This window comes from Lissotriton helveticus, chromosome 3_1 (assembly GCF_964261635.1).
Source record: "Lissotriton helveticus chromosome 3_1, aLisHel1.1, whole genome shotgun sequence".
Taxonomy (NCBI): Eukaryota; Metazoa; Chordata; class Amphibia; order Caudata; family Salamandridae; genus Lissotriton; species Lissotriton helveticus.
In genome coordinates, this window is record NC_136061.1 from 725,705,393 (window position 1) to 725,717,575 (window position 12,183).

Consider the following 12,183-nt stretch of genomic DNA (forward strand, 5'->3'; position numbering starts at 1 on the left):
CGGCTACCAAAACAACGTCAAGGTAAATCTACATAGGGAAGTAAAGAGATGCTATGTTAAGCTCCAAATTTACTTACTTCGATAGTGTTGATAGTTTATGTTGTGGAGTCGATGTAAGTGGAGGGCTATAATTAAGTTTTAATAATGTGGTAAAACTCCTCAACCAAGCCATTTTTAAACATATTTTGTGAAAAGGTAGAGCCGGAATTTTAATATGGCTTTTGCCTCTACCCAGCATTCTGAGAATTGCCTTACCTTATTAGAGATAACAATCCAAAAGATATGCAACATTTTCCAAGAAAAAGCTGCATATTTACCTTTCAGCCTAACTATGCTGCCATAAATACAACCATCATTGGTATTGTTCTCAGCAATTAGCCTTGCCAATGCAATGTAAGTTGCAAGACGAAAGACAGCTTTGTATATTGTAACGAAACCGTACACTGTCCAGGCTTCAAATCTTGCATCATGGGTCCATCACCTGACTTCACTGAGCTTCTAAACACCTCAGTCCTACATGGCATAAACCAAGGTTAGTAAAGCAAGATATAGTAACCCCCCTGCCCCCCATTAAACCAAACTCCCCTTCTTTTTCCTTTTTCAGTTTTGGGGGCAACCCCCCTCAAACCTCCTGTCTTTTATTTAAACCCTTAACTTTGGTTAACCTCTACCCACCCCGGAACCCAAGAAACCCCTTTCTCCCTTTATCGTTACCCACCAATGAACCTTAAAAACCCCTTACCTCTATTTCCCCGAACCTTAAAAAACAAATTTTACCTCTACCCACCCCTGAGCCCTAAAACCAGTTACCTCAACCTGCCCTGAAACAAAAAAACAAACCTTTCTTCCCTTTACTGCTACCCACCCAAAAACCCTGAAAGAAAAGCCTAACTTCTTCCCCTCTACCCATCCCTTAACCCTTTTCCATCCCGTAGCCATTTATAAACATGACTTTATAAATATGTAGTTTAAATTTAAAAAATACCTGAAAATTGGCCTGCATGGTACTTATGGTCGCGTGTTAACCTGCTGCATCAAAAATACTGCTGGGTAAAGAGCGTCTACCACTACAGACATGCAGTCGTAACTCAGTCCGAACAGATTACTTCAGTGTGATTGTGTTAGAAAATTTCATGAGTAGCTAAATGGCAATATATCAGGTTTGTAATGTGCTGTGTGACAGCATAATTGTTGGTCAATGGTTCCCTCTCGTCGTAATTACTCCGCGATTACTAGAACTAAACTACTGCATCTTGATATAACGGTGGTTGTGTCCACAGTAGTTCTTTCCTTGTAACTTTCAGAACTGTGACAAATGCAGTATGTTAAAGTACGTTTTGTCCTGACGATTTGACTAACAAGCATACTAATGATAAAGTTGGTGTCCAGGTTGCAGTACTAAATGTACATTTATGGCCTCCCTCTATGTAGTACATTGCTGGTACATAAAATACACCTTCTGTGTTGCCAATACAGGGAAATGTTTTTATATGTACTATATCTGTTCCTAGTATGTAGGAATTTGCAATTGCAAACTCCCTAGAACAGGCGGAGCTGCATATTTAATGACTGAATATGCACACACCCAGTAATATTACAATGATTTACTAAGTGGTAAAAATGGAGCATCAAATCACTGCTTGCACACATCTATGTCAATGCACCACACAGCTAGAGGTAGCAGAAGTGACATCATACACTCTTTTATCCACCCATCCTCACTTCCCAGGAAATTTCCTTAAAAAACGTTTGGCCCTTGTGACATTCAATAGAGTGAAAAAATTGAACTTTAAGGAACTATGTCAAATGAAATGAACATAATAATAGAAACAATACTAAAGCAATAAAACGTAATTTAAGTTTGCTCCCATTTAAATGAAAAATCTGCTGCCATAGAATGCCTTGGGTATAACAACGATAGCCTAAAATGCAAACCATCATTGTCAAGCAGGACAGGCATCACATTTTCAAGTTCAGTCTCAGAGGTACAGGGATAGGCAAAGAGGCCTAGAATTACAACTTTGCATTTGGTTTGCATTATTCGTTTAACACAGACATAAAGCTAAGTGTTGGCTTTGTATTTACATTCCAACGAAACTCCGGATTTGCATTGGATGGTAACCCATAGTTTCGCAATGTGTCACATCGCAATGCGCAGCCATGCGCTAATTTGTGTCCCGGAGGCAATTTTTCTTTTGTTGCAAATATACTTTGCATTTTTATGACCACGAGAGGGCAGAAAAATCCAATTTCAGTTTATTAGCATTTTTTAAAACAAGGTATTTTATATATTCTAGAGAAACATTGTTCGTGCTATGCTTTACTTTTCACAATGAGGTGTAATTCTAAAAACTACAGTTTTAATGATATTCTGTCCTTCTGTGCAGGGTGCTGGGGAAATGGGAAATTATTTGCTGATTATAATCACAAAATGTAATTGTGATTGATGAGATATAACCTTTGTTAGACCAGGCATCATTGGCGTGGGTTTCCTCTGTATTTTTGCCTTTGTCTCCTGTTTTTGCTGTGTGTTGGACTTTGTTTTGCTGGCCTAGATGCTCAGGGCACTTTGCCAGTGCTGTTCAGTGCCAAAGTGCAAGCGCTCCCTTTGCCAATTGTTGACTTGGATTGGTGATTCCATGATTGGCATATTTGATTTACTAGTCAGTCCCTAGTACAGTGCACTGTGTGTGCCCAGGGCCTGTACATCAAATGCTGCTAGTGGGCCTGCAGCACTAATTGTGCCACCCTCATAAGCAGCCTGTAAATGTAACTCAGGCCTGCCAGTGCAGAGCCTGTGTGCATTCTGGTACTGGTATGTTGACATGGCAAGTGCGCCTACTTGCCAGTCCATAACCTTCGTTCACCTTTAATACATGTGACTCACCCCTACGGTAGGCCCAATGTTTCCCTGTAGGCAGGGTGCAGTGTAAGTGAAAGGTAGGACATGCCCTGGTATGTGTGGCATGCCCTGATAGTGAAAAACTGCAACATTCATTTTCACTATTGTAAGACTATATGTCCCCATAAGATAGAATGGGGCGTTTGCTTATAACATCTTATACGCGCAACTACCCAGGAGAACAAGATGGGAAAGTAACATTTAGTATGCCTGAACTTAGAATGTTAAGATGCATCTTTTAGTAAGGGTGATTTTTGCAATCTGGGTTTGAAAATACCACTTTTAGAAAGTAGGTATTTTCTTGCTTGGCCATCCAGTGTGCCTCTTCTAGGATGTGTATTAACTGTCTGACTTTGGAGTCACAGGGGCTGGGGATGTGCATTCTGTTCAGACAGACACTTTGGGGGAGGAGCGGTTAGGTGTGTCCTGCCTTTCCAGGGTGAGTCAGGGCTGATCTGAATAGACCTTTGCTGTTTTTAGAGTAGGGGAAGGAGATAATCTTTTACCTGAATGGGCCTGTTCTGCCTTACACAATGCTGTCTCCACCTCCTGCCAGGAAGCTGCACCAGAGAGCACACAGAGAGGCTTTGACTGGGCACAGGGTTTCTCTACCACCAGTAAACAAAGGATTTTACTGCATAAAAAGAGGGGCCCAAACCCCAGAACTTTAGAACACTTTTGGACTTCATGAAGAACCTCTGCCAACGAGAAGACCTGGAGAAACTGGAGGAGGAGTACTGCCCCTTTGGCCTCTGCTGTTTGGGGTTGGCCTGCAGTGGCTATTTCTGCCAAGGAGAGGAATTATGTGTGTATCCTGCTTGAGAAAGTATCTCCAAGGGCTTGAAGTTGAGCTTGCCCCCTGTTCAAGAGGTCTCCGGAACAGCAAAGACCTCACCATCCTTCTGGGCACTGTCTCTGGAACCATTGGTTTCAGTCACTGCAGAAGACCAGGGCAACCGACTCTATCACCAAGTCCGTCACAGGATCCGGTGTCCCGAAGGCCCTGCAGATAGCACCGCCTCACTTTGTAACACAACACTGGTCTCACCGACTCCGTCATTGAGCCACTGCTTGTACCGCATCCTGTGGGCACCACACTCCGCACTGCTTTGCTACATCCTGCACAGACGTCACCAACTCCATTACTACCTGACTCAAACATCAACCGGCTTAGTCGCCGCACTGTGACCTGACAGCACTGCATTTAGCACCTTTGTCTCACTGGCTCCGTCAACGAGCTGCTGCCTGCACCGAGCCGTGAGGACATCACATGCTGCAACGCTTCCGTCTCACATCGCAACTGCGACGGTTGCCCCCACCAACTTGCATCGGCATGTTGCCTGCAACAAGAAAGGTATTGTCTCAGAGTCTGTCAATGCATTAAATGACCCGCACCAATGCAGTTGGCTGAAATTCTGAGACTCTGTCGTGTTCAGTATTGCGGTAGCCCAAAACAGAGCTACTGTGTCAAAGGAACTGTGTTTCCCGTTATTGCTGCAATTAAAAGGTTATTTTGCACAGTAATTATTTTTATGTTGGATTTTTTTTATTGTTGGTTTAGATACAGTTTTGCTTATTTTTCTAAACTGGTGTGGTGTCCATTTGCAGTATTTTCACTGTGTAACTGTTTGCATGCACAAATGCTTTATACACTCCTCTGAGATAAGCCTGTCTGCTCATGCCAAGCTACGGGGTTATTTTAGAAGTGTATCTCCCTTACTCTGACTAGGAAGAAGAGTCTCTACTTGGACAAAGGTGCAAACCGTTGCCAACTAGAGACCCCCATTTCTAACAACTTTGGATGTCCCTAGTACTTCATTGCTGTGGAATGGTAAAAAGTAGTGAGCAAGGTGTCATATTACAGAAAGTGTCCCGTGGGCATAACCGGTGTTTACACCCACTTTGTGCTCCCCCGGTCACTTTGGTATTACTGAAGGTGCCGCAGAAGCTTGTGCAGCTCTTTCTGTAATACAGAAAGCGCTGACACACATGTAGCACTATCCCAAGAGGGCGTTCCCTCATTTGCATGATATGTTCCCATGCAGTGAGGGAATCACTTTTACTATGCACCCACGCCGTATTACTGATGTGGGCAAAGAGGCAAACTTGCACTTAGGTGTACTAAAAGTATGCCACAAAAAGGTAGCACACGGCTAGTGTGTCCCCTGAGGATAGCCCTCTCAAGGGATCAAAGTGGGCACTGTGGACTCCCAAACATCCCCCTGCGGGTGGTGCAGTCACTCACTGCATCCTCCTGCAAGGGGAAGCTCTAGTCCCTTGCAAAAGTGCAGGTGGGTGGCCGCCTGCAAAGAGAAACACAAAGCAGCTTTTAAACTGCTGTTCCCTATTTCTCTATAATGCACCGCCTTGGGGTCAATGCAATTTTGCAGCTGCCCTGGAGGCAGCACAATCTTCATAATAGGGCACATTTGTGGCCTTTTAGTAACAGACCTATATGTGTATAATGGCCATTTTGACCTCTTAGGCAATATTTTAGGAGAACAGGAAAACAGGACTGTACCTCATATATTTTCTCACTATGTTTATGAACCCTTTCATTACCACTAACTGTCAAAAATGGCTCTCATTGGAAGGATTTCAACAACAAAATTGTTCAATTATTTCTCTATTGATCTGATTTAAATCCTTGACATATTTTTCTTTCCGCATAAAAAGCTCCCAGTAGCTGCATTGTGACAGAATGGGCAGAATGGGATGAATGCAGCGCCACCTGTGGGTTGGGCATGAAAAAGCGACACCGGATGATAAAAATGACTCCAGCAGATGGATCTATGTGCAAAACAGAAACAACAGAAGTTGAAAAATGCATGATGCCCGAATGTCGTAAGTGATAATGACTCAATAATGTTACTCAACTAACCATTTCTTCACAATATAATCTGTGAAATGCATTTATATCATGCTGACCGTAATCAATGATGAACAACAATATACTGATTCTATTTCAAAACTTTTAGATACATTTACTCTCTATTTTAATAGTACAAATAATTTATTTTATTTTATTTCAAGTCATAGTTTATCTTTCCTCGGTCTCTTTTAAAAACTTAAATGTTTACCTTCCACTTAGTTTTCCGTTTCGGATTGATATTGTTTCGATCTCATTTTGTTTATTTACCTTTGTATGCGTTTGTTTAATGTGCTTCAATATCCTTTTGGTTTCTGTGCAATATCAAAATATTCTAAAAAGTTGATTACGTTGCATTCTTGCTGTATTGCCCACCTTTTCTTCAGCTATCACGCCCTTTCAGTCTAGGCAGTCAAGAACAAACGCTTCACTTCTTTCAGCCAGGCTTCCCTAAACCAATCACAACGCTGCAATGCAATGCAGTGTTGCGATTGGTCTGAGCACCATAGTTTGGTGCTCAGATGGGGACGGGCGGCATGATCTCCACCCAGGCTGTAATGCAGCCTGTGTGGAGAGCATGCTAAGTGAGCATGACTGGTTGGCCAGTCTGTGACGGCTGGCCAAAGCATAATGCGCACTTCAGTATGCCGCCACACTTATTTTTCCTTTCTTTCACTGCTGCAAGGCAGTGAGTCGGGTGACGCTCCTACGCCTTTGAGGAGGAGCCGCCACTGATTAAGAGTCGCCTTCAAAGTCAAAAATTACTGGAACTGTCGGCATGAAAAGCTGTAAGGAAAGGATCTGTAGTGGATGACTCCTCGTTTTCCCATCCCCATATATTGTTCAACCAGAGTGCTGTCCAGATGGATTTTTCTAAACAGTTTTTTCTCCTTTTTCCCCTGATAGTGGGGACTTTTATTTGAACATGCCTACTCTACTTGGTATAGTGCTTCTTTCTCAAAAAAGCTCTGTCATGCTAAAATCCAATAAAAACCACGAAACCATTAAGTCGCATGCATAGCACAAACAGCAACACCGAATACCTAAACATTCTGTGTTCATAGATAGTCACTTTGGCCATGTTTATGAGGCCCTTACACTGCTCTTGCTTCACTTTTTGTGATGCTGCAGAGGCATAAAAAATATGCCACACTGCGCCATATTCACTTTGTAAACCCCTGTGCTACATTATATCTGCAGAAAAGCAGGGGATCCCTATCTAACAGCTAGCTAAAAATAGGGAACAGGTATCTGCAACAGGTATAATGTATGCAGGATGGACGTTCTTTCACAGAAAATGGCAGTAGAACTGTTGCAGTGAAATCTATGAGATTTAGCTGTGACTCTTCTATTACCTTATTGCGTCAAACTCTTGCGCCTTCTTCAAGCAGGCGTAAAGGGTGACCTTGGCCTTTTCACATTGGGATTGCCCCGTGTGAAATGACACATTGCAGGATTTGCTTCTGTTTCCAGACACACTCCAGCAGTGCGCCATTTTTGCATCGACAAATAAGTTAGGTTTCCTGACGTATGTGTCAAACCTTGCAATGTTCCAGTTCTATTAGGACCTGGATAGGCTGTTCAGACTGATCTGTTCCAATTGCAAAACGGGCAAGACTGATATGGTTGGGTCCAATCTGAGGTGCCATGATGTGCAAAATAATGATGGACTGCAGCCCGCGTAATTACCAATGGCTGAGATCAATTCAAGCTTGCCATCCATCACTTTTTTGTACATTTTAGTATGTTTTGAACTGATGACACATATTTCACTTTTGTTCACATAGCCACGTTTGTCTACAGCTCAGTCAGATTAATTATAAGTGTTACTCACATGTCCATATATGCATGTAAGAATTGTAAGACAATAAGTCATATAAATGTTCAAAGTAAATAAGAAATATATATATCGAAATTACTGAGGCAAATATTAAAGATTGAAGAATACATTGTTGTTGTTATATCGTGTTGATCACTCGCCCTGAGGCGGAAGCCGGGGCTCTTAGCGCTCTCTTGCGCCTCTATTGAATTCAGTGTTATTGTTGACTAAGAAGAATAACACAGGTACCATTTTGCTTGCACGAACGCTGCCTTCAGCATTTAAGAACTAAAATCTTTTAAAATTGTATATATCTTAAATAGCTCGTTTTTATGCTTGTTCTTACCTGGGGTGAGATTACTTCCCCTCCAGGCAGCATTAAAACCGGACAGCGCAGCTCAGCTGTGAGTGACGCTGGGCACTCTCCCCCACCCACCGGAGCCGCCATCTTGGGAAGGGAAGGGAGACGGTGCAGTTCATCGTCCCTCCCGCCCTCCCATACTACTTAAGGGACTCTAAACTCAAAAACCGGTATTGTTGTTGTTATATCGTGTTGATCACTCGCCCTGAGGCGGAAGCCGGGGCTCTTAGCGCTCTCTTGCGCCTCTATTGAATTCAGTGTTATTGTTGACTAAGAAGAATAACACAGGTACCATTTTGCTTGCACGAACGCTGCCTTCAGCATTTAAGAACTAAAATCTTTTAAAATTGTATATATCTTAAATAGCTCGTTTTTATGCTTGTTCTTACCTGGGGTGAGATTACTTCCCTCCAGGCAGCATTAAAACCGGACAGCGCAGCTCAGCTGTGAGTGACGCTGGGCACTCCCCCCCACCCACTGGAGCCGCCATCTTGGGAAGGGAAGGGAGACGGTGCAGTTCATCGTCCCTCCCACCCTCCTCACTCACCAATGGATAAAAACATTCGCTCTGCACGTCCGCGCAGCGGGCGGGCGCAGCGGGCGCGCCGGCGGCGCGCCAAAGGCGCGCCAAAGGCAAGCCCGTCTGCGCCCTTCCGCGCCTGGACCGTGCCTAGGGCCACAACCCCTGCCCCTCCACCTACGTATACCCGCGACGTTCTGCTGGACCTTTGTCCATCGTATGCCCCGCTGTGCACCAAACTTGATCTATCCCTCATGCAGACGGGGTCACATACACAATGTTTAAACTGTAATACTTCTCCTGTGTTTGATAATCTAACTGTGGATGCAAAATCTTTAACCACTGAGGTGGATACCCATGTCTCCATGGCGCTCATTAATGCACGTTCCCTGAGCAAACATTGCCAGGAAATAGCTGACCTTGTCAGCGACTTAAACCTAGATGTGCTCTACATTACAGAGACATGGACTGATGAAGCTTCTGCCCCTGACTATGTCACGGCAGTCCCCCCAGGCTACAGTGCCTATCGGCAGGATAGGCCCATAGGAAAAGGTGGTGGGATAGCCATCATAGCGAGAGACCAATTTGATGTCCGTTGTTCGCCTATTCCTACTACCTCATGCGAAGCCATGCATTTTAACATAAAATTGTCCCCAACCTATAACTTCAAGGGAATATTGATCTATAGACCCCCGGGGACGAGATCTGCGTTCCTCGCTAATCTTAGTAATATGACTGAGTTCATAGCTACAGAAGACTCCACTACGATTATGGGAGATTTTAATTTCCATCTGGAGCTTCCCAGTGATAGGGACACCTCAGCCCTCTTGTCAGACTTAGACACAATGGGTCTCACGCAACTGGTCACGACCCCTACCCATCAGGCAGGCCATACAATGGATGGAATTTTCACAAATGTGGAAGGACTGAGTATTATCTCAGTTCTCCCTATGACCTGGACAGACCATTCAGTCATCCTTAGCAGACTCACCATCAAAGGTCTACAGAGGAAAAAAGTAGTCCGTGAAAAAAAGGGTACGTTTAAAGCTTGGAAGGACATTAATGCCAATGACTTAACGCTGCTACTTAATACCACAACCCCTGAATTATCCACCGATCCTAATATTGCTACTAATCAATTCCATAAGTGGTTAGTTGATGCCACGACTCAGCTGGCACCTATTAAATCACTTTCTAAGAACAGAAATTCGCCAAAAGCTCAGTGGTATACAACAGAATTAAAAACCCAAAAACAATTAACCAGGAATAGGGAAAGACACTGGCGAAGAACCTATGATAGTGAGAATAAGGAAAATTATAAAAAAGCTCTTACCACTTACAAAGCTATGATAATAGCAGCAAAAAAAGATTTTTTCACACGCCAGATTGAAACTGCAAAAAATTCCAGTAAACAGTTATATAACATTGCCAAAACCCTTGCTGGAAACTCCCCGGATCTCAATCCTCCCCCTTCACAAGCTTTATGTGATGCCTTATCGGAGTTCTTTTTTGCAAAGGTTAATGACATCTACCAAGCCTTCAGCTCAGATTAGGCTAGTAGCAGAGCCACTACCCCCATGATTACTCCCAAAAGTTCCATGACCTGTTTCAGCCCCCTCACCACTGACCAAATGACGAACATAGTCAAAACAATTAAAGCTGGCTCAGCCCTGGACCCATGTCCGACCTCCGTGCTCGCTACTGTACCAGATACAGTTATCCCCATCATTACCGCCGTCTGTAATACTATACTGACAGCTGGAATCTACCCGCACTCACTAAAAAACACATTGATCAAACCCCTGCTAAAAAAGCCGGGCTCAGATAAAGGCGAATTAAAAAACTATCGTCCTATAGCGAGCCTCCCTTTCCTAGCCAAGGTTCTAGAAAAGGCCATGAACCAGCAGCTATCAGCCTATATAGAAAACCACAATCTGCTGGATGACACCCAGTTCGGTTTCCGCAAAAATCATGGCACAGAAACCGCTCTCATCAAAACAGCTGATGACATAAGAATCATCCGCGATCAAGGAGGGACTGCTCTGCTAGTCCTTTTGGATCTCTCAGCAGCCTTCGACACGGTTGACCATAAGATCTTGGTCGACCGTGTCGAGAGGATGGGCATTCAGCTCACTGCTAGGGATTTACTTGCCTCCTTTCTGGCCAACAGAACCCAGGCGGTTACACTGGGCCCCTTCCAGTCGGCTGATCTGTCGTTACCGTGTGGGGTCCCCCAAGGCTCATCCCTAAGTCCGACACTATTTAACATTTATGTGTCGGACCTTGCTAGTGTCATCAAAGAGCATGGGATGAGCCTGACCTCATACGCTGACGACACTCAGCTGGTGCTGGCAATAAAGGGCGATGGACAGAGGGTGGCAGAGGGATTCCAGAAGGGGATGATCACTATCGGTGAGTGGATGGCAAGGAATTGCCTAAAGCTCAACTCCGATAAAACGGAGGTGGTCATCTTCGGCAATCTCTCACCAGTATGGTCTGATGCTTGGTGGCCATTGGCCTTGGGTACACCTCCCTCCCCCACGGTCAAAGTTAGAAACCTAGGCGTTACTTTTGATGACCAACTTAACTTCATGGCCCATGCAAACAAGGTGGCAGCCAATGCACATTACAAGCTTAGAACGGTAAGAAAAATGATACCGTATCTACCAGATTCAGCAGCCAAAACGTTAGTCACCACTCTAGTTTTGACATCACTAGATTACTGCAACGGTCTGCTGCTCAATGCTCAGAGCAGAGTCACTAAAAAATTACAGACCGTGCAGAATGCTGCCGCTCGCGTACTGTCAAAGAAACCCAAATTTGCACCTATCTCAGATACTTTGAAAAACTACCACTGGTTGTCCATCCACAACAGGGTAAAATTCAAAGTTTTGTGCATAGTCTATAAGACACTACAGGATCAAGGACCTTGTTTTCTTAAACATCAATTGATTCCCTACAATCCATCGAGAACCCTCCGATCTACTTCACTCAACCAACTAGTGGTTCAACGTAGTCGAACAGTTTCCTGGGGTGATCGCCGCTTCTCAATCGCGGCTCCTAGACTCTGGAACACCCTTCCGAATCACTTGAAAGCCTGCCCCTCTCTTCTTCAGTTCAGAAAAAAACTGAAAACGTGGTTATTCAATCAGTAATCCACATCCCTGTACTCCCTGATCACGCTGAGATAACAATGCATTTTTAGCGCCGAGACGCCCAAGGGTAATTGTACGCGCTCTACAAATATCATAAACATAAACATAAACAAAACATTTGGAGTATTCTCTCCTAATCTTGTGGTATGAAGGTGGACATGGAGGATGTCCATTTTTTACTTTTTTAACATAAATTTGTTAAAAATCATAGAAGGCGGAAGTGATATCACAAGCCCTTTTATGCAGTCATAACATCAAAGGTAGTGAGGTCACTCAGTCGTTGAGCCCGATGATGGGTGCTATAGAGGGACTTGTGCTACAAAGATACTCATGTCATCAAACTCAAAAAGGACTGAGGCCCATGTCACTTCAAGCGCACCATACACGCAAACCTCTATGCAGTTCTCATGAGTTGCTTTAGGAAATTTGAAGCTGCAACTGTTTTGCCAGGATACACCACTCATGCTTTCCCAAAAATGTAAAAGAAATCCGCTTTACTTTACGGATACTTCAAGGTTTACATTTTGCTGTTTAAATCATTAGCTTGGCAATTACTT

The 12,183-nt window shown here is 43.8% G+C and overlaps 1 protein-coding gene across 2 annotated transcripts in view; it reads left to right on the forward strand.

The window, feature by feature from the left end:
- SPON1 (spondin 1) overlaps positions 1–12,183 on the forward strand; it is a 1,249,069-nt gene that overhangs the window by 1,154,778 nt on the left and 82,108 nt on the right. For both annotated transcript variants that reach the window (XM_078680877.1, XM_078680876.1), the window contains exon 13: positions 5,579–5,746. In XM_078680877.1, the coding sequence (XP_078537003.1) occupies positions 5,579–5,746 (168 nt within the window). The remainder of the gene's footprint in view (positions 1–5,578; positions 5,747–12,183) is intronic.